General features: G+C 51.9%; 1 protein-coding gene across 7 annotated transcripts in view; it reads left to right on the top strand.

Annotated features, from left to right (window-relative positions):
• Positions 1-23,484, top strand: part of Bicra (BRD4 interacting chromatin remodeling complex associated protein) — a 73,759-nt gene extending 50,275 nt beyond the window's left edge. For 3 of the 7 annotated variants that reach the window (XM_087652246.1, XM_087652217.1, NM_001106226.2), the window contains 11 exon segments: positions 2,374-2,439; positions 5,617-7,578; positions 7,962-8,138; positions 15,101-15,730; positions 15,888-16,068; positions 16,298-16,407; positions 18,007-18,068; positions 19,030-19,178; positions 19,370-19,464; positions 19,649-19,751; positions 21,588-23,484. In XM_087652246.1, the coding sequence (XP_087508372.1) occupies positions 6,193-7,578; positions 7,962-8,138; positions 15,101-15,730; positions 15,888-16,068; positions 16,298-16,407; positions 18,007-18,068; positions 19,030-19,178; positions 19,370-19,464; positions 19,649-19,751; positions 21,588-22,699 (4,005 nt within the window). In that variant the 5' untranslated portion in view covers positions 2,374-2,439; positions 5,617-6,192 and the 3' untranslated portion in view covers positions 22,700-23,484. 7 annotated transcript variants of the gene reach the window in all.
• The last annotated feature ends 948 nt before the right edge of the window (positions 23,485-24,432 follow it).

The raw sequence follows: 24,432 nt of genomic DNA, 5'->3' as shown, positions 1-24,432 counted from the left end.
ACAAGACACTGTCTTCCTCTGCCTTCCTTCCTTCCTTCCTATGTGCACCTGCATACACATGTGTATAGCAGGTGTGTACACAAACACATACAGAGAGAGAGAGAGAGAGAGAGACAGAGACAGAGACAGAGACAGAGACAGAGACAGAGAGAGACAGAGAGGAGACAGAGAGAGAGAGAGAGAGAGAGAGAGAGAGAGAGAGAGATAAAGCCTAAAGCTGGAGAGATGGCTGAAGCAGTAAAGAATGTTGGCTGTAGGCCAGGTGGTGGTGGCACGTCTTTAATCCCAACACTCAGGGGTCAGAGCCAGGTGATCTGTGAGTTTGAGGCCAGCCTGGTCTACAGAGTGGGTTTCAGGACAGCCAAAGCTACACAGAGAAACCCAGTCTTAGAGAACAGAGTGCTGGCTGATTCTATAGAGGACCCAGTTCCAGGGGATCCAACCCTCCTCTGGCCTCTGATAGCACCAAATATAAGATATATATTTATGTCTTAAAGAAAATAAAGGAAAGATCTCGTTTAGCTGGTGTGGTCAGAGGAGGTCACTCTGGGGTGGCGGCATTAAAGATGACCACAGTGCTCTATCTAGCAGGGGTAACATTGAGAGAGAGGCTAAATTCAGAACTATTATGAGACAGCACGGAGTGCTTTAGACGTGGTTAGGTGATTTTGTTTTTATTTGTTTGTATATTTCTTTATTGTGAGGCAGGTTCTCTCTTTGTAGTCCTGGCTAACCTAGAACTTACTAGGTAGGTCAGGTTGGCCTTAAACTCACAGAGATCCACCTGCCCGCCCTGCCTTCCCACCATCACACATGACTGATTGATTTATTCTGAACCTGACAGCAGTTCTCGGGGACCCAGATTTGATTTGTGTCCCAGGAAATCTTGGAAAATGTGGCTGTCTGGAGGACCAGTGTGGAACTCTTTGTATTCTACAGTGGTATGAGAGATTACCCCCACATGGTGACTTAGTGCCTAGTTGTTAGACTTTTGCCTTGTTGGGAATCTGGGTCAAGAGTCAGCTGGGTGGTCCTGCCTCAGGGACTTCCCCTGAGGTCACAGCAGTCTGTATATTACAGGAGCTACAAGCATCTAAGGCAATGGTTCTCAACCTGTGGGTTGTGACCCCTTTGGGGGTTAAATGACCTTTAAACAGGAGTCAGTTAAGACCATCAGAAAATACATTGTGGTTCATAACAGTAGAAAAATTACAATTATGAAGTAGCAACAGAATAATTTTATAGTTGCCGGTCATCACAACTTGAACTGTATTAAAGGGTCGAAGCATCAGAAGGGTTGAGAACCACCGTTCTATGTGCTGGTCTAGAGTCAACTATATATTTACTCTAACCTCCCTTCTTGTGGCCACTGCCAGGAGGCCCAGGTACCTTTCCCGTGGGCCCCTCTCTCACTGTTTAAATGTACTCAGGATATGGTAGCTGATTTCCCTTGTCACAAGCACCCTATGATAGAGAGCCAGGAGGAAGCCACAGTACCTTTTATGACCTAGTTTCATGAGTCACACGGATACTTGGGAACTGCTAAGTAAGAGCTCTTCGGTTCCGTCCCCAGCACCACATAAAATGAGGCATGGTGGGGCATGCAGTCCCAGCACTCAGGAGACCAGGAGTTTACCTCCCCCTCTAATGGCTAGCATGTTTGAGGCTAGCTTGGACTACAAGTATCTGCCTTGAAGGAGGAAGGAGCCACTAACTCCGGTGTACACTCTAATGGGATAAGTGAGCCATGCCTCTTCGAGGAGAGGCATCAAGTGCTGAGCTCTCTAGAGTACAATGAGGTGGTAGCTCTGAGTGCAGTATATATGGTGGAGGGAGGCCAGGCATGGTGGTGCATGCCTTAAATCCCTCCTGCACTCTGGAGGAGGCAGGTAGATCTCTGTCATCTATGTTAGGCTCAATTCAGGTGTCAACATTCCCCAGGACTCAGCAGTTCCTGTCCCCTAAAAAGCAAACACACCACTACATATTACGCTGGGGAGAAGGGAAAGAAGTGCAGGACAGGTGTCATGAGCAGGTGCGTCATTGCCACAACGCCCTCAAGGATGTGCTACCAAGAGGGCTATGGTTTCCAGGCAGGAGCACAGCTTGGGTGCAGACCAAGAGGCCAAAGTCCCAAGTTCAAGGCAGGCACGTCAAGGGGTGGAGTCTTAGAAGCCAGGCAGGGGACTTGACATTGACAGGAAGTGCCCTGGGTGGAAACCCTGTGTCCAGCCCTGTTCTTGGAACAGATGCTACTATGTTTCCTCCCATACCCCTCTTCTCTTGTCTCAACCCCAAACTGATTTCTGCTCTAGAGTCTGGACCTGCCCTGTTTATGTTTGACCTTGGGTTGGGGGGTGGTTCTCATTGCAGCTGGACAGTGATGACCTCCTGGATGCCCCTGTGGAGGCCCAAAGTGCCTTCTATGAAGGTCCTGGGGTAAGTGGCTGGCTATTGGTCATTGCCTATATACTACTGGAGCAGAAGGAGGTGCAGAGGCTGGAGGGCAAGCCTGAGCATACCCTGGGTGGGGGTTCAGGAACCAAGCTGTCCCACTATCCTGGCCATAGAGAGGGGCAGAGGCTGGCTGGCTCTAGTGCTTTTGGTAGATACTATGTGACCCTGGGGGAAGGGCTCTTCCCTGGTGGCTACAGAGAGCACTGAGCATATACTCTGTGCTTGACTATGCCAGACGCTCAATTGCTTCTCTCTCTGCATGGGAGGTTTGCACATACGTGCATGCATGTTTGTAAATGTGGAGGCCAGGGGCCAGCCTTGGGTATCATCACTTGTTTCATAAGGGTCTCTACTGCCCTGGAGCTTGCCACAGCAGGGTAGCTAGCCAGTCCCTCAAGTCTTTCCTGTATCTGCCTTCCTACCACAGGGTTTACTGGATCCTCCACTTTTTAAAACTTATCTTACGCCTATTACGTTAATGTTTTGCCTGCATGTATGTCTGTGCATACTTACTGTTTGTATTTTAGAGGTTTATTTATTTTATATACGGTGTTCTGTCTGCGTGTACACCTGCAGACTAGAAGAGGGCATCAGATCTCATTACAGATGGCTGTGAGCCACCATGTGGTTGCTGGGAATTGAACTCAGGACCTCTGGAAGAGCAGTCAAGCTCTGAGCCATCTCTCCAGCTCCAGCTAGTGCTCGTAACTGCTGAGCCATGTCTCTAGCTGCACTTGGCAGTTTTTTGGGTGGGTTCTGGGGATGGTCAGACTTATGAGGCAAGTCCTTTCCCTACTGTTCATCTCCCAGCTCCCTCTTTCCTTTTTCTCCCTTCCTACCCTGCTGCTCCTGCCCTCATTTCTTTCCCTGGTCCCTGTCATCGTAACTGCCATCTTTTAACGTGTTGCTTTATGAATCAACCATATTCCAAATAACCTTTATCATAATGATTAGGTTTTAGAAAAACAAACTGGATTTTATAGACCCAGTTACAGCAGTGGCCGCTCTGTCTTGTTTTTTTCAAGACCTTTATTGAAGCTTCTGTATTTTGGTTTTCTGAGATAAGGTCTCTTGGGATCCAGAACATCCAGAAACACACTAGGTAGCTGAGGGATTGTCTTTAACTTCTAATCCTCCTGCCTCTACCGTCACATGTTGGGATTACAGCCATGCACCACCAGCCCATGCTGGGAAAAGAACCCAAGTTCGTGCTCTCTGGGCAGGTGCCTAAGCACTAGACTCACTAGTCTGAATCTGAGGGGTTGACGTGCCCCAAGCCTATTTCCTGCCTATGGCTCTCTGCACCATATGCCTGCCGAGCTGTGTTTGTCACTGATGGTGGTCACATTGAGGAAGCATTGAACCCCACTGAGGATGGCTCCAGGGTGCCCCCCAACAGCAGTTGCTGTGCTGCGTCTATCTTTCCCCCAGCCTCCTGCTTCATATCCAACTTGGGAGTCAGACAAGTTTTGTGTCACATACTTGCCTTCCTGTGGCAGCCATATGGGGCTGGAGGGCTGGGTCATTCATTCTGCAGTGTAGTACCTGGAACTCCTAAGAAAGTTTGCTCTTATTTAAAGAAAGAAAAAGACCCAAAATCAGGTATAGTGGTGCTTGCCTATGATCCCAGCACTTGGAAGGTGGAAGCAGGGGGATCAAGAGTTCAGAGTCATCCATAGGGTCTGGGGAGATGTCTCAGTGTTAACAACAATGGCTGCTCTGGCAGAAGAATAAGGTTTGGTTCCCAGCACCCACATGGTAGCTCACAACTGTCTGTAATTCCAGTTCTAGAGAGTCTGACTTTCTTCTGACCTTCATAGATGCCAGGCACATATATGTTGTGCCTAAATACACAGAGGCACACATATACACATAAAATATATATTAAAAACAAGTCAGCTTGGTGGTGTGCTGTATACCTTTAGTATCAGCACTCAGGAGGCGGATGTGAGTTCAAGGCCTGGTTCTACAGAGCAAATTTCAGAACAGCCAAGGCTACATAAAGAAACTCATTCCTGAAAAACAAACAAATCCACTACCACCATCCACCCCCCAAAAATGTTAGCTATCCTTAGCTATAGAGCAAGTTCAAGGTCAGCCTAGGCTACACTAGGTTAGTTCTTTCTAATCTGGACAAACCCAAGGTCATCCTGAGCTATGTAATCTGCTCGAGACCAGCCTAGACTACATGAGGCCTTATCTCAAAAGAAGAGATTCAGAGCCCATTCTAATAGTACATACCTTTAATCCCACCATACCGAGGGAGAGATCTAGGAGTTTAAGGTCAGCGTGATGTATATAGCAAGTTCAAAGATAGTCAGGATGAAGTAGAGAAACCTTGTCTCAACCTCCCCCTTCCAGAAAAGAAGATTAGAAGTGAGGGGTATCCGAACCACAAATGAGTACCGTGGGTCTCTGTAGCTGTAGTTTTATTTATTTGTTTGTTTGCTCATTTTACCTATGTTGTGCGTGCCTGTGTGTGTGTGTGCATGCGCACGTGCTTGTACACTCGAGTTTACCACAGCGTAGGTGTGGAGGTCAGAGAACAGCTCCCCGAGTCAGGTTTCTCCTACCTCCTTCTGGGCTCTGGGGATCTCAGGTTGTCGAGTTTGCGTGCAATTGCCTGTATCTGCTGAGCCATGGTCCAGTTGACTTTAAAAACTGCGGGCAGATCTCCATGAGTTCAAGATTACTCTGGTCTATATAGTAAGCTGCAGGTCAGCCAGGTTACATAATGAGGCTCTTTACTTAAAAAAAGAAAAGAAGAAAACCTTTTGCTTATTAACATGGTGTGTATGTGTGTGTGAGTTGGGACACACACATGCCATGGCTCGCGTGTAGAGGCATAAGGACAGTTCTAAGATGTCAAGAGTTCCCTCTTTCCACACTGGGACCTGGGATAGAACTCAGGCCGTCAGTGCTTTTACCCGCTGAGCACTCTCCTCACGGTCATTGCCGGGTTCCTAGCACCTGCTGCTTATAGGTGCAGATGGGGAAACCGAGGTCAGGTTAAGCAAGCGGCAGGTTGCACAGTGAAGCCTGCAACTGAGCCAGGGTTTGGTCTGTGCCTGGTCACTTTTAGATGGAAAGTTCTTGTGGTGGTCTTGACAGAAACCTCTGTTGACCTCAGCACTGCCTTCTTCTCTTGACTGCCTCCAGCTCCATGTGCAGGAAGCTGCCGGCAACCACCTGAACCCTGAGCCCAGCCAACCTGCCCCCAGCGTGGACCTGGACTTCCTAGAAGATGATATCCTGGGCTCCCCTGCAGCAGGAGGAGGTGGAGGGGGCGGCGGGGGCCCAGACCAGCCCTGTGACATTCTTCAGCAGAGTCTTCAGGAGGCCAACATCACAGAGCAGACCCTGGAGGCTGAGGCTGAACTGGACCTGGGCCCCTTCCAGCTGCCCACCCTACAGCCCGCTGACGGCGGGGCAGGTGCTACTGGAGCTGCAGGAGCTGCTGCAGTGACTGCAGGGCCCCAGGCTCTCTTCCCAGGCAGCGCAGATCTGCTGGGGCTGCAAGCCCCGCCCACTGTACTTACCCACCAGGCCTTGGTGCCACCCCAGGATGTGGTCAACAAGGCCCTGAGCGTCCAGCCCTTTCTACAGCCCGTGGGCCTGGGCAATGTGACCCTTCAGCCCATTCAAGGCCTCCAGGGCCTTCCCAATGGCAGTCCTGGGGGCGCTACAGCAGCCACTTTGGGTCTGGCACCTATTCAAGTGGTGGGCCAGCCCGTCATGGCTCTCAATCCACCCACCTCCCAGCTCTTGGCAAAGCAGGTGCCTGTCAGTGGCTACCTGGCCTCCGCAGCTGGTCCTTCAGAGCCAGTGACACTGGCATCTGCCGGCGTGTCCCCCCAGGGAGCCGGCCTAGTCATCCAGAAAAATCTTCCAGCCGCAGTGACCACCACACTCAACGGGAACTCAGTCTTTGCCGGGACAGGGTCTGCCACTGCAGCAGCCAGTGGGGCACCCTCGGGACAGCCGCTGGCGGTGGCCCCGGGCCTTGGCACGTCACCACTGGTACAAGCACCCAATGTGATTTTACACAGAACCCCTACGCCCATCCAGCCCAAGCCTGCAGGGGTACTGCCCCCCAAACTCTACCAGCTGACCCCCAAGCCCTTCACCCCCACGGGAGCCACCCTTACCATCCAGGGTGAGCCAGGCACCTTGCCCCAGCAGCCTAAGGCCCCCCAGAACCTGACTTTTATGGCCGCAGGCAAAGCTGGTCAGAACGTGGTGCTGTCTAGCTTCCCAGCACCGGCTTTGCAGGCGAATGTATTCAAGCAGCCACCAGTCACCACCACGGGGACAGCCCCGCCACAGCCACCCGGGGCCCTCAGCAAACCCATGAGCGTCCACCTCCTCAATCAAGGCAGTAGCATCGTGATCCCAGCCCAGCACATGCTGCCTGGCCAGAACCAGTTCTTGCTGCCAGGCACCTCGGCTGTACAACTACCCCAGTCACTTTCTGCCCTGCCTGCCAACGTGGGAGGCCAGATCCTCACAGCCGCAGCACCACATGCAGGTGGACAGCTCATTGCCAACCCAATCCTCACCAACCAGAACCTGGCAGGCCCACTAAGTCTGGGCCCAGTGCTGGCACCCCACTCTGGGGCACACAGCGCTGCGCACATCCTCTCTGCAGCTCCCATCCAGGTGGGCCAGCCTGCCCTCTTCCAGATGCCTGTGTCGCTGGCCACTGGCAGCCTGCCCACTCAGAGCCAGCCAGCTCCCACTGGCCCCACAGCCACCACCGTCCTCCAGGGTGTCACCCTGCCTCCCAGTGCTGTGGCCATGCTTAACACACCTGATGGGCTAGTGCAGCCCTCAACCCCAGCTGCCACCACTGGGGAAGCCACACCTGTTCTGGCCGTTCAACCTGCCACCCAGGTACCCCCTGCTGTCACCACACCACTGCCTATGGGTCTCCAACAGTCACCGGCACAGCAGCCTCCACAGGCCCCTACTCCACAGGCGGCCACCCAGCCTCAGGCCACCCCTCCTCAGGCCAGCCCAGGCCTGGCATCCAGCCCAGAGAAGATAGTCCTGGGGCAGGCGCCCCCTGCGGCCACAACGGCCATCCTCACTCAGGATTCCCTCCAGATGTTCCTGCCCCAGGTATGGGGGAGTATTGAGGGAGGGAATGAGGTTGAGCGGCAGCTGAGGCGGCTAGTGGGGGCTCTTGGGGATGCCCACAAGGTAGGGCAGACTGGTAGGCCAACTGACAGGCTGGGAGGGGCATACCTGGTGATCTCACAGACCAGGGAGAGCATCTCAGTGAGGGTGTGTGTAAGATATAGATGGGATGGTGACTGGTGGGTGGAATGATGGATAGGCAGACAGACGGAACACTAGAGGGTGGGCAGACAAAGGTTCTAGGGTCTGCCTGCCCTGCACCTCTTGTCAACTGTTCGCCATGAGATGGAGTGGGGGTGGCAGACTCAGATGGGAGCCCGTGGCCTCTGGGGGCCATCTGACCCTGTGTGGGTGGCCCCTTGCAGGAGAGGAGCCAGCAGCCCCTCTCTACAGAGGGTCCCCACCTCTCGGTGCCTGCCTCCGTCATAGTCAGCGCCCCGCCTCCTGCCCAAGACCCAGCCCTGGCCACGCCCGTCACCAAAGGAGCTGGCCTTGGCGCTCAGACCCCCGACAACCGGGCTTCCCCAGCTCCAGCTCCCCAGGTAGATGCATCCTGGCAGCCTGGCCTCAGCTCCCTGCTCGCTCTGCCCTACCTGCCTCTGTCTTGCTGCCTTGGGAGACACGCTGTCCTTTGTTCTTCACCCTCATATTCCCTCAATGTCCCCTGGCCACAGTGCACATCCAAGACCAGGGCCAGCCCTGGGAGAGTCCAGCTCTAGACAAGTACATTAAGTCACGAGGGGGGTGGTGCAATAAGATCAGGGCCATCCTGGGCTACATAGGGAGTTTGAGGCCAGCCTGGTGGGCTACATGAGACCCAGTCTCTACAACAACCAGAAGAACCATACTGAAATCCTCTGCTGCTCCTGAACAGGGCTCTTGTGTTTCCTTTTCAATGTGAGTGTGAGCATGACCATACATGAATGCTCTGCCTTCCAGTTTTATAAGATGCAGTGGAGTGCTGTGGTGAAGCTCACACCTTGTGTCTGTTGTTTAAACATGACCTCAGTGGCTGCTTTTTATTCTTCCACATGACTGTGTAGCAGACCATTGTGCAGGTATGGGTTGGGTTGGGTTGGTTTGGTTTGGTTTGGTTTTTTTTTTTTTTTTTTTTTTTTTTTTTTTTTTTTTTTTTTTTTTTTTTTTGCCAGTCCTTGTCCATCAACAAGGCTTCTAAAATCATTCCTGGTCTTGTTATGAACGAGGCCACAGGTAACAGCATTGTGTGACATTTTGCAACATGAATTATTTTGTGGTCTGGGGTTTGAACTGAGTTCTGTGCATGCAAAGTAGGCATCCTGCCACTGAGCCACGCCCCAGCCCCTCACCGGGGGAGTCTAGGCAGGGGATTCCCCTTATTGGTAGACTCTAGGCAAGCTCCTAGTACTAAGATCTATCACAAGCCTTTTGAACATTTTTATTTTGAGAGTCAACTTGTTGAGTTGACCGGGGAAGTCTTTAATCTGTGGTCCTTCTGCCTCAGTGTCTCAAGTTGCTGGGCCCACAAGTCTGTATTCTACCACACATAATCTAGAATAAGTTCTTTAAACTGAATTTTTTGGCCTTCTATTGTAATGCTGTCTCCAAGCTGCCCTCTGTGGACTGTTGTTTGGCTTTGCCAGCAGCGTAGCATGCACCTGTCTTCCAGCCTCACTAGTGTATCGAGGTGGCCAGTGTGGCGGTTGTTAAAAAAAAAAAAAAAAAAAAAAGAAGCGCCTCATATTGATTTTTTGTGTTTCTTTTTGTTGTCACTGAAATGAGGCAAGTTTGTATACGTTTGAGAGTGATTTGTTCTGGGAAACTGTTGCTGTCCTTTGCCATTTTCCAACATGGGTTCTTGTTGATTTGTGGACACTATCTGGATGTGAGGGAAGTGAGTCTTCAGATCATATATTGGCAAGGGTATGGATGGCAAAGTCAGTGTGGGTTTGGCCCTTGGACAGCCGTGGTTTTACATACAGGTTGCCTGTCACGTAAACTTGAACAATGCTTTTCTTCCATTTAGATTGAGAGTGGGGAAGAGGGCTTAGGTTGGACGGATGAGCTGATGTGTGAAACTCCACACATATTAGGAGTTTGCTTGTGGGGTTGGGGATTTAGCTCAGTGGTAGAGCGCTTGCCTAGCAAGCGCAAGGCCCTGGGTTCGGTCCCCAGCTCCGAAAAAAAGGAAAAAAAAGAAAAGGAGTTTGCTTGTGTCTGCTGTGGTTGTGTGCCCTCAGGTCTGAGGGACTGGACCCCTGGAGCTGGCATTACAGTTGTGACCCACCTGATGACAGGTGCTCGGAACAGAACCTGGATCCTCTGGGCAAGCCGCAGTGGTCTTAACCACCGAGCCAGCTCTCCAGCTCAATCCTGCTGGCCACAACCTGTGAATGCCCCTAACTGGCAATGCATGTAGTTGACAAGCCTTGGTCCGAGGGAATTGTGGGGCGTTGAGAGGAACGCTCTAGCATCTGCCAGCACTTCTGTCCCTTTACAACTTGCTTATTTCTCTTTGCATCAGTTTCCTTACCACTCAGGTAAGGATGATAATGATAGCAGCTACTTTATGGGGCTAGGACATGTGCACAAACTCACCTGTCTAAAGGGCTTTTTTTCCCCTCCCTTGAGACAGGCTTTCTCTGTGTAGTCTTGGCTGTCCTGGAACTTACTCTGTAGACCAGGCTAGCCTCAAACAGAGATCCACCTGCCCATGCCTCCTGAGAGCTAGGATTAAAGGAGTGCGTCACCACCGCTCAGCTTACTTGCTAGTTTTTTGTATGCTGTGTTACATCAGGCTTGACCAACACTGAGATAGCTCTTAATGAAAAGAAGTGAGGCAAATAATTGTAGTGGCTCACACCTGCAAGCCTGCCTGCCCCTTGGGAGTCAAAGGCAGGAAGACTCAGGTTCAAGGTTATCCTGGCCTTATAGAGTACGTTCCAGTTTAGCCTACAGGACATGAGACTTAGCAGTCAAGGCTCAAGCCTTGAATCCCAGCACCTAGAAGGCAGAGGCAGGCAGAGTTATGAGTTCAAGACCAGCCTGATCTGTATAGTGAGCTCCAGGCCAGCCTGGGCTACATGAGACTCTTTTCTCAAATCAAGAAATAAGAAAGGTGTCAGGCAGGGCTGCAGTCATGTAAAGGCTTGTTGAGGCTGGTAAACCTGTCTCCCAGCTCAGCCTGTGTGGGCGTCTGAAGGGACAGGTCACAGCAAGCTGTGGTTGGCTTCCCCCCAGCACATGAGTAGTGAGAACCAGCTCTGGGTGGGAGTTGAAGCCTGCTTATGTCAGTCTCGGAAGTGACATATGTTCATTTCTGGGGAGTTCCTGGTCACAGAAACTAGTCCTGGGGTGGGGGTTAAATATGGATAGGTGGCAAGGATAAGGGTGTTTTAGAATCTGGCGGTGAGTGTTTTCTACTGGACTTATTTTTAATGTGTATGGGTGGTTTTGCCTGCATGTATGTATGTCCACCACTTGTATCCCTGGTGACCACATACAAGTGTGAACTGTTGTGGGTGCTAAGAATCAAACCGTAGTCCTCTGGAAGAGCAGGCAGTGCTCTTAAACACTGAGCCCCTCACCAGCCACTATCCATCTTCTCCCCAGGCCATACAGCGTCTCCCTGTGTAGCCCTGGCTGTCCGGAAACTTGATCTGTGGACCAGGCTGACCTTGGATTTGTTGATCTGTCTGCCTCTGCGTTTCTGTCTTCCTTTAATGTTTGCCTTTTTTTAGTACAAATTCTGGTTTGTTTGTTTGTTTTGCCTACTTGCATCCTTTTAAACTAGGTTGCACATGTTACCTCCTGCCCCATAAGATTTTAAAATTTAATCCTAGGATTTTAGTGCAGTATACAGCTCTGGGGGAAATTTTCTCTTTACCTATTGGATCAGCCAGATGTAGTGTTATACATCTAGAATTGAAGCGCTTCGGAGGCCAAAATGAGACCCAGCTCAAAAACAAGCAAACAAAAAACCCACATTGTACTGTTAGCAAAGCTATCAGATTTACTGTGTACACGGGACTGCTACCTGATTCAGTTCTATACAGCACTTGATATGTTTTAAACCTATTCTCACATTTATTTTGCGTATACATAATTAGAGAACCTTTAGAGAGACTGCGAAGGTTAGCGTCTGTTCTCTTTTCACGCCTGTAGATTCCAAGGTTTGAACTTGGGTCTGTGGGCTTTTGACTGCATTCAGAAACCAGTTTAAACACCTACTCCGCCAAAGTCCTGTTTTATGTAGCTCTTTTACGCCCCCATGTGGTCATTCTCTGGAAAGTCATGTGGGATAATGAAAAGAACTAAGTTTTCTTGGGCACCAGAACACCAATTTGCTCTTACACCAGGTTATACTGTGGTTTTTCCATTTGTAAATAAGGCCACAGTGGATGTCCCTGTGAGCAAGGGTGAGGCTGTCTGTCTTCCTTCCTTTCATCCTTTCGAGATTTATCTACTTTCTATGGATAGGTGTTTGCCCACATCTATGTCTCCATTTACCACATAAATAACCTGGTGCCCAGGGGAGTCAGAAGATGCGGTCCAATCCCCTGAAACTGGAGTAAAGAAGGGTTGTGAGCCTCCATGTGGCTGCTGGGACCTGAAGCTGGGTCCTCAGGAGGAGCACACAGTGCTCTTCTGAGCCATCTCTCCAGCCTCTTTTACTCTTTATTTTGAGACAGTATCTCAAATTTGCCTAGGCTAACTGTAAACTCACTCCACAGCCCAGGTTGGCCTTGCTATTCCTCTTCATTGTCTCTAACCCTGTTTTCTTCTCCAGTGCTAGGTACAGACCCAGGGCCATGTACATTCTAAGCACACACTCTTCCACTGAGTTACCATCTGTTTTCTCTTTTTATAAATGATTCTGTCGCTTTAAGCTGATGCCTGTGTGGGTTTGTGTCCGTGGTTGGGTTTGCCTAAGGATATCAGAGATGTCAGGTACCCGGGAGCTGCACTTACAGGTGGTTGTGAATTGCCGGTTTGGGTGTTGAGCCAAGCTTGAGTCCTCTGGATGAGTGGCAAGCACTTGTAACAAAAAAAAAAAAAAAAAAAAAAAAAAAAAAAAAAAAGCCGGGCAGCGGTGGTACACACTTTACACACTTTTAACTCCAGCACTCAGGAGGCAGAAGCAGGTGGATTCTGTGAGTTCAAGACCATCCTGATCTAGAGTGAGTTCTGGGACAACCAGAGCTATGTAGAGAAACCCTGCCTTGAAAAAAAAACAAAAACAAAAACAGAAAAAGAAAGGTTAAAAAAGGTGAAACAAATATTGTATCATTTGTGGGAAGATTGAATAAACTAATCAAAAAATATCCCAGTATCAAAAAATATTCCAAGGGATCCAGCGCCCTCTTCTGGCCTCTGTGGGCTAGACATACAGACCTGCAACAATGTAAAATTTTAAAGGACATTAGGACATGTCTGCCTTGCCCTGCCCTGTCCCTATGTCCCTTCCAGTTTTTTTGTATTGCGTAATCCCAGAGAAACAATAACTAAAAGTTTCTTTTGTTTAGCTGGGGGTGACTTGAACTCTTGATCCTCCTGCCCGAAGCTCCCAAGTGCTGGGATCTACTGCACCCTTGAACCATGTGCTAGGCTAATGTAGTAGTGGGGATCTAACCCAAGTCTTTGTGCATAGTAGACTGACCAGCTACCAACTGAAGCACATTCCCAGGAAGTAAAGCTTTGACATTCCCCTGAATTGTTGCGGTGTGCAGGATTGTTAGGGAACAGTCCCTTTGTCCTGTTGGCAAGCCCAGAGCTGTTGATGTGTTCTCTGCTCGGAGCTGGCAGCGCTGTAGGGAGGGGGAGAGACTGGTTGCTTGCTCTACTTTGTAATAGGTGCGTTGTACCTCTTCATTGCCAGAAGTTAATTGGTGCTGAGCTTGGAAGGGTTGCTCAAAGTGTCCCAGACTTAGATAGAGGTCAGATGCTCTGGTGACTGACTCCATGCACAGGTCAAGGCAGGAAAGCTTAAGCTGCAGATTGCCTCTTGGTGTAGAACAGTGGTTCTCAACCTGTGGGTTGTGACCCCTTGGGGTGGCCTGACCCTTTCACAGGGGTCATCTCAGCTATTCTGCATCTCAGATAGTTACATTGTAACCGTAGCAGAATTACAATTATGAAGTAGCAACAAGATAACGTTATGGCTGGGGATCAGGACAACATGAGGAACTGTATTAGAGTCACAGCATTAGGAAGGTCGCGAGCTACTGGCATAGAGTGGGAGTTCTCAGGCTCTCTGGTCTTGGGTCCTTGTGTGTGCCCATGTGCCTGGCATGTGAAATGTGGAGGTTTGAGGACAGCTTGTGGGAGTTGGTTCTCTCTTCCCACCATATGGGTTCTGGGGATCAAACTCGGGGCATCAGACTTGGCAGCCGGTCTTTAGCTGCTGAGCCATCTTGCTAACCCTTGATCCTGGATCTTACACACGGAGCTTCCCATCAGTGGGTAGTTTTATGAGGCTGTGAGCAGGGCTGGAGCCATAAGAGGACTTTCAGTCTAAGCTGTGCCTCTCCTTGGCGATGGACTCCCTCTCCCTCAGCAGCTGTCAGTCCTACCCACTTACCTGTGAAGTAGGTGAGAGCAAGCCATGCTGTGAGACATCCCATTAGCCAGTGCTGGTGGCCTGGCCCGTGCTGTAGGTCACTGTCCAGATGCTGGCCCAGTCTTGGGTACACAGCTGGCACTCACTGGTTGCACAGTGCCTGCCAAAGTCATGACTTGAAGACAGTTTCAAGGGGTCAGACTATGGCCGAGGCCGGCATAGGAAAGAGGACGGTGGGTAGTATGGCTGATGGCTCAGGCACCATCTGGAAGTACAATACACACACACACACACACACACACACACACACACACACACACACACACACACACACACACACAGCTGAGGCCATGGGCACACTGAAACAGGCAAAAGGGCCCAGGTCCCAAGTGCAGTGCCCAGAACATCCACCCACACCCCCATTCCCCATGGTTGGCCATTCCTATTGCCCTTTGTCCTTGCTCCTGTGTCACGAAGCCCCCCACACTGGCCAGCAGCCACATGTCCTGAGTGGTGTCTGTGTGATGTTATGCAGGCTCCTCCCTGTGCTGTGCTCCTCTTGCCTCCTGCTCAGCAGCTTGTGGTGCCCCCACTCCCAATGTCCCTGCCACCGCTTCCTCTGTTGCCGCCAACCCGCATACCCTGCAGGGCTTGCCTTCATCTGCTGGGCGGGGTGTGCATGGGACCTTGCAGGGAAGATCAGAGGGAAGACCAAGGTGGAAGGTGTTTGGGGACAGAGGTGTGGGGAAGAAAGGGTGCAAGGGTGGCCAGGTGACGTGAGCTAGGAAAGATGAGCAGTCGCAGTGGGGTCCTGCCACGGGCAGGACTGGGACAGGCAGAGAATGGAGCTTTTGGGTGGGATATTGAAGTCTGGGTGAAGGGTGGCTTGGGTTACAGTGTCGTGGGAAAATGGAAGCCAAGGCTAATATGAGCCTGACTCTGCCTCTGCCTCCCTCTTCTACACAGATCCCAGCAGCTGCTCCACTGAAAGCCCCTGGCCCTGCCTCCTCCCCATCACTACCTCACCAGGCCCCCCTGGGAGACAGTCCCCACATGCCCTCCCCACACCCTGCCAGGCCCCCTTCCCGCCCACCCTCGAGACCCCACTCACGCCCTCCATCCCAGCCCCAGAGCCTGACCTGCCCACCCTCCGAGCCTACCCTGCACCCTTGCCCTCCACCCCAGGGTCCCCCAACTCTACCTGGCATCTTTGTCATCCAGAATCAATTGGGTGCCCCACCACCAGCCAGCACCCCAGCCCCCACAGCCCCAGGCCCACCCCAGCCCCCTCTGCGACCCCCATCCCAGCCTCCTGAGGGCCCATTGCCCCCAGCCTCCCACCTCCCTCCTGCCTCCACCCCTTCCGCAGTGGCCTCCTCCTCTGAGCCTTCTACCAGGTTGCCAGTCCCCACACCCCCTGACTTCCAGTTCCCACCAGGCCAGGGACCCCATAAGTCCCCCACTCCACCACCAGCCCTCCATTTGGTCCCTGAGCCCACGGCACCCCCTCCTCCACCACCTCGGACCTTCCAGATGGTAACTGCCCCCTTCCCAGCGCTGCCCCAGCCAAAAGCACTTCTGGAACGATTCCACCAGGTAACCGTCAGCAGGGACGCCTAACTCCCCCACTTCCCAAAGCTGGCCCCTTGCTTTTCCCTGCCTTGCGTACTATGTGTCCACACCTTTCCCTAGTGCATCTGGCCACCCCACTGTGATCCCATGTCCCACCCCTCAACTACCTACCCTTCCTCAGGTGCCATCTGGGATTATTCTCCAGAATAAGGCTGGGGGTACTCCCACCACCCCACAGACATCCACCACCCTGGGGACCCTCACCAGTCCTACTGCCTCTGTGCTAGTCAGTGGACAGGCACCACCTGGGACTCCTGCTGCCTCTAGCCATGCCCCAGCCTCCACACCTATGGCCACCACAGGTAGGGTGAGGAGCCTGCCTAGGCAAAGGGGTTGGGTAGAACTGTGTACCAGAGCCCAGGGTGTCACCCCACCCTCCTGGTACCAACAGGTAGAGGAAGGAGGGTGGACTGCCCAGGTCTCAGGAATGAGGCACTGGTGGGAGAGCTGCGGGATGGGAAGGGGGCTCACAGTGGAAAGTCCTTCATGTCAGTGACTCCTTGGCCCTCTCCTTTCCTCACCCCACCCCAGGTCTCCCTCCTCTACTTCCTGCCGAAAACAAAGCTTTTGCCAGCAACCTTCCAACCCTGAGTGTGGCCAAAGCTACTGTGTCTGGGCCAGGGAAGTCCCCAGCGATGCAGGTAAGTACGCATCTAGAGATTGAAGAGTGAGCTGGCAGGAGAGAGGTGAAGATAGGACACTGGGCAAGGGCGGCTAAGATGGTGATAAGAGCTAGCCAGGGGCAGAGGTGTGTGGATCTCTGTAGGGTCACAGGTGAACCGCCAATACAGCACTTTAAATGGGGGGTAGGACTGTAGCGCCCCTGCCCAGAATCCCCAGTGAGGGGCTGGGGGCGTGGCTCAGTGGTAGAGCCCCTGCCTAGAATCCCCCAGTGAGGGGCTGGGGGCGTGGCTCAGTGGTAGAGCCCCTGCCTAGAATCCCCCAGTGAGGGGTTGGGGCCGTGGGTCAGTGGTAGAGCCCCTGCCTAGAATCCCCCAGTGAGGGGCTGGGGGCGTGGCTCAGTGGTAGAGCTCCTGTCTAGAATCCTCCAGTGAGGGGCTAGGGGCATGACTTGCACAAACCCCTGGATTTGACCCTTGGCATAGTAAAAAGTTTGAACAGACCAGTATCATAAACTAAGGATATCAACACTAGACTCAGCAGAGGGAGAGAGGAGACAAGGAAGGATATTGATCATGATGAGATTCAAAGGCCAACAGATGAGACCTATCCTACACCAATGGGCGACCCAAGGGTTTGTACCTACTTGCTAATAGCCTTTTCCCACAGCCTAGGCCACATATCCCAAGCAGATTTGTTTTCTTGTACTCTGTCCTTCCTTCCCTCACTCCCTCTATCCTTTTCTTCATTTTTTTAATTTTCTTTCTTTCCTTCCTCTCTATTTGAGGCAGGATCCTGGTAGCCCTAACTGGCCTGGAATTCACTAAGTAAACCAGGCTGACCTGAACTCATAGCTGTCCATCTGCCTCTTCTGTCCTTGGTGGTGAAGGTGTCTTGTATCTGAGGCTGTCCTTGAACTCCTACCTGTGCTTCCCAAGTGCCAGCTGTCCTGTTTGCTATCTGTTGCTATGATAATAAGACTCTAGCCAGCCAGATGGTGTAGCACACACTTTTGATCCCAGTCAGCACTCAGAGGCAGAGGCAGGTGGATCTCTGAGTTTGAGGCCAACCTACTCTACAGAGTGGAGTTCCAGGGCAGCCAAAGCTGTAACAGAGAAACACTGTCTCAACAACAACAAAAGATTGTAACCTACAAAAGCCTAGGGAAGGAAAGGGTTTATTTAGCTTACACATTCAGTCTGTCACTGAGGGAGGCCAGGGCCGGAACTGAAGCAGAGACCATGGAGGAATGCTGCTCACTGGTTTGATCAGTAAGCTTTCTTACAAAGCTTAGGACCACCTTGTCTAGGAATGGTGCCATCCACAAAAAGCTGGGCTCTCAATTAATCAAGATAATCCCCAAAAGGCCAGACATCAGTGAAGGCTTCCCTTGGGTGGCTCGAGGCAATGTGAGGTTGACAATTAAGGCTAACCAGGGTGCAGGCATATAACATCACACCTGGCATTCCCACCAGGTTTCTCTTGATGGACAGGGACGCTGTAGCTGGGGCCAGCTTCCTTTACCATCTATGTCCTTGGCTAGAGGGAGGATGTAGGCTGAGAAGGCTGAGGAGGCTTCTTCCTAGCAACACTGTCACTGGTCTTTCCTCCTTCCACAGTATGACAGCAAGTTGGGTAGCCTGAAGAAACAGCCCCTTCTGCAACCCAGCAAAGAAGCCTGGTGAGTACAGCTACCTACCCCAACATATCTGCCCCACTCCCACCGCTCCTCAAAGCACCGCTCCAACCAGTGTGTGGATTCCCCTTTGATCTCAGTTTTCCTTCTGCCAAGGGTAAGATAGAAGTGAAGTCAGTGAGGGGACCTTGCAGGCTGTTGACATCAGGCCCCCCGATTCTACAGTTCAATGTCAGGGTCACTGATTCTACAGTTCTTGTCAGGTGTGGTGGGGAAGAAAGTGAATGTGTGAATAGATTCCAGGCGTGTCCAGGCAGGCCTGTGAGTTAGGTGCACACAAGTTTGACGTTTTATAGGCCTCTGTTCATTGAATAGGTAGCAAGATGGCTGGCCTTTGAGCTGTTTTGGAGAAATAAATGGTGTTCTCCTGTTCTTCTCCCACCACAGTGTTTGTAAGCACTCACTGTGTGGGTTCCAAGATCACAGCAAATAAACATATCAGGAAATCTGCCCCATGGTGCCAGAGGGCTGATCTTCTAGGCTTGTCTGATGGAAACGTGGTCGTGTGATAGGGAAACCAAGCCTACTGTAGTAGGGATTCTGTAGAAAACCACAAGGAGAAAATGAGTAAACTCTTAACCTAACCCGCGCCTATGCAACCCCTATCCCTACACACTTTCCTAGGCCAGAGGCTGTGGCGAGATCCTGCCCGCTGGTGGCAGGAGGCAGAATAGCATGGACCTTAAGGTTCCCACCTCACTCCCAATTCCTCCCTTTCTCCTTTGGATCCTCTAAGCGGGAGTGATGTCCCCTTACTTTCCCAGGCTTCTCTTTCCCCCTCTGTTAACTGTTGGTCCATAGCCGGGGAATCCATGAGACAAATGGAAGGCAGGGAGCCAGATTGGCGCCTTTGCAGTGTTAAGTGTGTAGCTTGGGCTGAGGTCCAGGATCAGTGTCCCTGGCCCTCACCCCCAGCTCTGTATGTGTGGTCTAACCCCACCCACAGCTTCCTGGAGCATCTGCACAAACATCAGGGTTCTGTCCTGCACCCTGATTACAAGACAGCTTTCCCCTCCTTTGAGGACGCCCTCCATCGCCTCCTGCCCTACCATGTCTACCAAGGCGCCCTCCCCTCCCCCAATGACTACCATAAAGGTGAGGCTTCCCCACTGCTCTCCCCCAATATCCTCAAGTGCCCTTAGCTCAGCCACCAGCCCTCAGTATTCAGGCCACAGAGTGTGGAATGGGTTGAGCATTGCGTGCTTGCCTGCAGTTGGCCACAAGTTCCCTGTGTCACCTACTCATACCCCCCTCCCCTACCCCCCATGTGGCTTTTCTTCCTCCAGTGGATGAAGAATTTGAGACTGTCTCTACGCAGCTGCTCAAACGTACCCAGGCCATGCTCAATAAATATCGGCTTTTGCTTCTGGAAGAGTCCAGGGTAGGAGTCTCAAGCTGCTGGGGTCCCTCCCCTGCTGTGAACTGTTCTTGTCGGGGTGGTGCGGTCTCTTAGCTGGGCGGGAAGACGGAAAGGAGGCAGATGGTCTGAGCCTGATCACATCCTGCCAGTATCCTCTCTTCCCCCATTTTCTTTTTCATACGTCCTTTACTTCAACCCACCACAGAGAGTCAGTCCTTCCGCAGAGATGGTTATGATCGACCGAATGTTCATTCAGGAGGAGAAGACCACCCTTGCCTTGGATAAGCAGCTCGCCAAGGAGAAACCTGGTGAGAGGGGAGGGGAGGATGAGGCATCCCCTGCCTACCTGGTGCTGAGATTTCTAGCAGGCAGCCTGATGTGGTGGTGCACAGGGGAGGCAGAAGCACAGTAATCCTTGAGAGTTTGAGTCCAGTCTGGTCTACAAAAACAGGATTTTGTTGAGTGGCTTTACCTTTCTTCGCCACCAGGGGGCGCGAGAGCACCTCCTGCTTCCTTAGCCTTTTAGAATAAAGGGCTTTCCTGTCAGTCTCAGCCCGAAGGAAAAGGGGGGGGGGGGGGGGACTAAGGCCCTGTGCCCATTCTCTGCTTTTTTTTTTTTTTTTTTCCTTTTCTTTTTTTCGGAGCTGGGGACCGAACCCAGGGCCTTGTGCTTGCTAGGCAAGCGCTCTACCACTGAGCTAAATCCCCAACTCCTGCTTTTACCACTCTTAAGAATGAGCCTTCCCTCTTGCTCTTTAAGCATCTTGTAAGCCTTCCCCTTTCTTCAAGGAAAGCATGGAGTCACACCCCAGCCCCTGCCTTTTCCAGAAGACCCCTTAAGCCTTCTGCATTCAGCTCCAAGCACCATTATTCTCTTTAAACAATAACAACTATGCCAGCAACGTTGAGCTTCCCACTCCCCCAGCCCTGGCCTCGCAGGAGTCAGGACATTAGTTTGTGATCTTTCTGTGTCCTTCAGGATATGTTCTAAGGCTTTCTGTCACAGGAAGGTGATGTGTCTTCTGAATGTACCTAGTGACTCTAGGCAGGACTTTATGATCACAAGTCTGATAGGTAATCTAGGAATACGTCAAAGCTATAAACAACTGCCAGGAGCTGTAGGCATGCCTACACATAGAAAACAAGGAAATAACCTGCGAGCACTTATTTTTGAGGTGCTAGTGTTTAAACTCAAGCCAGGCTATGACTGAACTGTGGAGCCACACCCCAGCCCCTCAGTGGGGGATTCTAGGCGGGGGCTCCACCACTGAGCCACACCCCCAGCCCCTCAGTGGGTTTCCTAGGTAGGGGCTCTACCACTGAGCCACGCCCCCAGCCCCTCACTGGGGGATTCTAGGTGGGGGCTCCACCACTGAGCCACACCTCCAGCCCCTCAGTGGGGGATTCTAGGCAGGGGCTCTACCCCTGAGCCACGCCCCCAGCCCCTCACTGGAGGATTCTAGGCAGGGGCTCTACCACTGAGCCACGCCCCCAGCCCCTCACTGGGGGATTCTAGGCAGGGGCTCTACCACTGAGCTACACTCTAATCCTGCTTTGTTTTAAACTTCATTTTTCTAGAGACAGGGTCCAAGTGCCCAGGCTGGCTTTTGTATTCTAGATTCTTCCCATCAACCTCCCGAGAAGCCTTGGCGACAGATAAAGGCTGCTACACCCTGCTGGGGATTGCACTTTTTGCTTTAAATTCTTATTGTTCATTTCACACACTTGTAACCTTGTTGGGCAGTGAAGCTTTAGGGAGGGCTTGGGGTTGTTGATAAAGGGAGCCTGTAGAGTGGGTGACTCAAGGATCAGCTTGATCTAGATCAGTGATTCTCGACCTTCCTAAGGCAGCCACCCTTTAATACAGTTCCTGACCCCCAGCCATAAAAGTTATTTTCGTTGTTACTTTATAACCAATTTTGCTACAGTTGTGTATTGTAATGTAAATATCTGATATGCATGATATTTGACATACAGCCCCTATGAAAGGGTTGTTCAACCCCCAAAGGGATTGCAAGTCACAGGTTGAGAACCACTGGTCTAGACTCACCCTGGACCAGAAGATAAGATGTTCAGTGTATAAGTATCTCCGTCATCTTAGCTAACTAATGACCCCATGGGTTTTCTTTGTCCCAACTCTTCAGATGAGTATGTGTCTTCCTCCCGCTCCCTTGGCTTCCCTGTCCCAGTGTCTTCCGAGGGTCACCGGCTCCCCAGCCACGGCCCATCTTCTTCATCCTCCACATCTGGAACATCTGCCCAGCCCCCTCCTCACCCGCCCACCAAGCTAGTGATCCGGCATGGCGGAGCTGGCGGCTCCCCCTCAGTGACCTGGGCCCGGGCATCATCCTCCTTGTCATCAACGTCCTCATCCTCATCCTCATCCTCTGTCGCCTCATCCCTGGACGCAGATGAGGACGGCCCCATGCCCTCCCGTAACCGGCCACCCATTAAGACCTATGAGGCCCGGAGCCGCATTGGCCTCAAACTCAAGATCAAGCAGGAGGCGGGGCTCAGCAAGGTGGTGCACAACACTGCATTGGATCCTGTACACCAGCCCTTGCCTGCTCCAACCCCTGCAAAAGGGGCTGAACCTCCGCCACACCCAGCTCCTCCCCCACTCCCACCTGCCACCCAGGCACAGATGAATGGCACTCTGGACCATCCCCCACCCACAGTACGCAAACCCACGGTGCCTGCGTCCTGCCCACGTCTACCACTGCGCAAGACCTACCGAGAAAACATGGGCGATCCTAGTGCCACTGAGGGTGCACAGGGACGGCCGCGGGGTGCGGGCAGCCCCACCCCACTGCCCACCAAGGTAGACGAAGCCACCAGTGGGCTGATCCGGGAGCTGGCAGCGGTGGAGGACGAATTGTATCAGCGGGTTCTGAAGGGCGGCCCACCACCCCCGGAGACCCCAGCCTCTGCTACTAGCCAAGGCCCCACAGAATCTGGTTGGGAAGCACCCATGCTACCCCCAACCAAACGACGCAAGTCTGAGTCCCCGGACGTGGACCAGGCCAGCTTCTCTAGTGACAGCCCGCAGGATGATACACTCACTGAGCATTTGCAGAGTGCCATCGACAGCATCCTTAACCTGCAGCAGGCCCCCGGCCGGACACCTGCAGGCCCATACCCCCATACGGGGCCCACGCCTGGCACCCCCACATCCCCAGCTCCTCTGCACAGGCCTGACGCCTTCCCACCCTCTAGTCACAATGGTGGCCTCGGCGCCAGGACGTTGAACAGATAACACTGGGCTGCTCCTGCAGCCCTTATCGGGTGCCACCAACCCCACTTCCAGGAGAGCAGCCTGACAGCCAACCTCCACCTCCCAGGGGCACTAACCCAGTTCCCCTGACAATTCTTGCCTAAGTTATTTGAGTCACAAAGGCCTCCCCACCTTTCTGCTTCCACGTTGGCTAGAGATTTGGGATGGGGTGTGGGTTTTCTAGGGGAAGGTGGGCTATAAGGTACAACGTCCACCTGGCACAGCCAGGACAGGGGATACGTGAGTGTTGTCCAGGACTGGGCTACTAGGGTGATGCACTGGTAACATCTGAATACAAGGTCTTGTCTGTTTGGCTTCATGGATCACTGTCCAAGGCACTGAGAGCTGGGAGAGACCTTCAGAGAGGCTCGACTCTCATCCTGTTGCCCACAGTCCCTGGAAAATTAGGAAGCAGGGACTCAAGCCAGTGTTCCAAAGTACCTGCATCCCATCCAAACGTGCACTCGCCTGAGTCATCCTGTGTGAGTGTGTGCGCGCACGAGAGAGAGAGCGATTCCCACCAACCCCATCCCTCCAGAGGAACAAGACACGGGGTCTTCCTTCCTTCTCCCAAGCAGTCTTCCCTGTATTCTTCTTGCCTCCAGCCCACCACGCCACGTTTTGAAATCTTGGAGACAAAACTAGTACTGTAAGATAAAGATTTTTTTTTGTACTGTATTTATTGTGTATAACAATTTTTTAAGGGAGAATTCTGTACATCTAGAACTCTTGTAAATTAAAAGCTGATCCTTTTTTTTAAAACTGTACTCAGGCCCCCTCCGGCCCCTGTTGGTTTTGGGTGTGTTATTATGGGAATAGCGTTGGTGGGTTGGAACCAAGCCAATAGAGAGGAATGTCATATGTTGGGTGAATGTCCACTGGTCCTAGGCCATGTTCTAAGCCCTGTGGGGATGGTGAGACGGATCAGTAGATGTGGTAACATTTTCCATGACCCTAGTCTGATCCCTAGGACTTAGAAAGAAACTATGCCCTCAAGTTATTCTCCAACCACTACATACATGCAGTAGCACATTTGCCCCCCCCCACACACACACACAATTGTAAGGGGTTTTTGTTTGTTTTTTTAATTAGAAGGTATTTGGAATTTCCTGTCTCTGAAACCAGTGCTGTCAGTTCTCAGTATACCCAATTTTGTACTGTGAGCTTTGCCTGAAAATGGTCTGAACCATTGGTCCAGGGGATGTAGGATTGGGGCCCTGGCAATCTAGGGTCAATAGATGGTTTTCTGTTCAAAGACATTTATGGGGCTACAGAGATGGCTTAGTGGTTAAGAGTGCTTACTGCTCTTGCAGAGGACCAGGTTTGGTTCCTAGCACCCACATAACTGCTCACAACTCCAGTTCCAGGGTTATGACACCCTCTTCTGGTCTCTTTTGGGTTGCTGAACATATGTGATACACATAAATTCACATGGACACAAACAGAGAGACACATAAATAAAGCTTACAGACACTTAGGGCTGTGGTGTGGTATGTGTCGATAGTCCCAACACTCGGGAGGTGGAAGCAAGAGAATCAGGAGTTCAAGATTCTTTTCAGTTACTTGGAGAGATCAAGGTCAGCCGATGCTATACAAGACCCTGTCTTAAAGTACAAATAAGTAGAGACCGAAGAAATGGCTCCACAGTTAAAAGCACTGGCTGCTCTTGCCAAGGACCTGGGTTGGATTCATAGCACCCACATGATGGCACATAA

This window comes from Rattus norvegicus, chromosome 1, assembly GCF_021556685.1.
Source record: "Rattus norvegicus strain SHRSP/BbbUtx chromosome 1, alternate assembly SHRSP_T2T, whole genome shotgun sequence".
Taxonomy (NCBI): domain Eukaryota; kingdom Metazoa; phylum Chordata; class Mammalia; order Rodentia; family Muridae; genus Rattus; species Rattus norvegicus.
The sequence above is the reverse complement of the archived record's forward strand: the minus strand, read 5'-3'. Positions and strand labels throughout refer to the sequence as shown.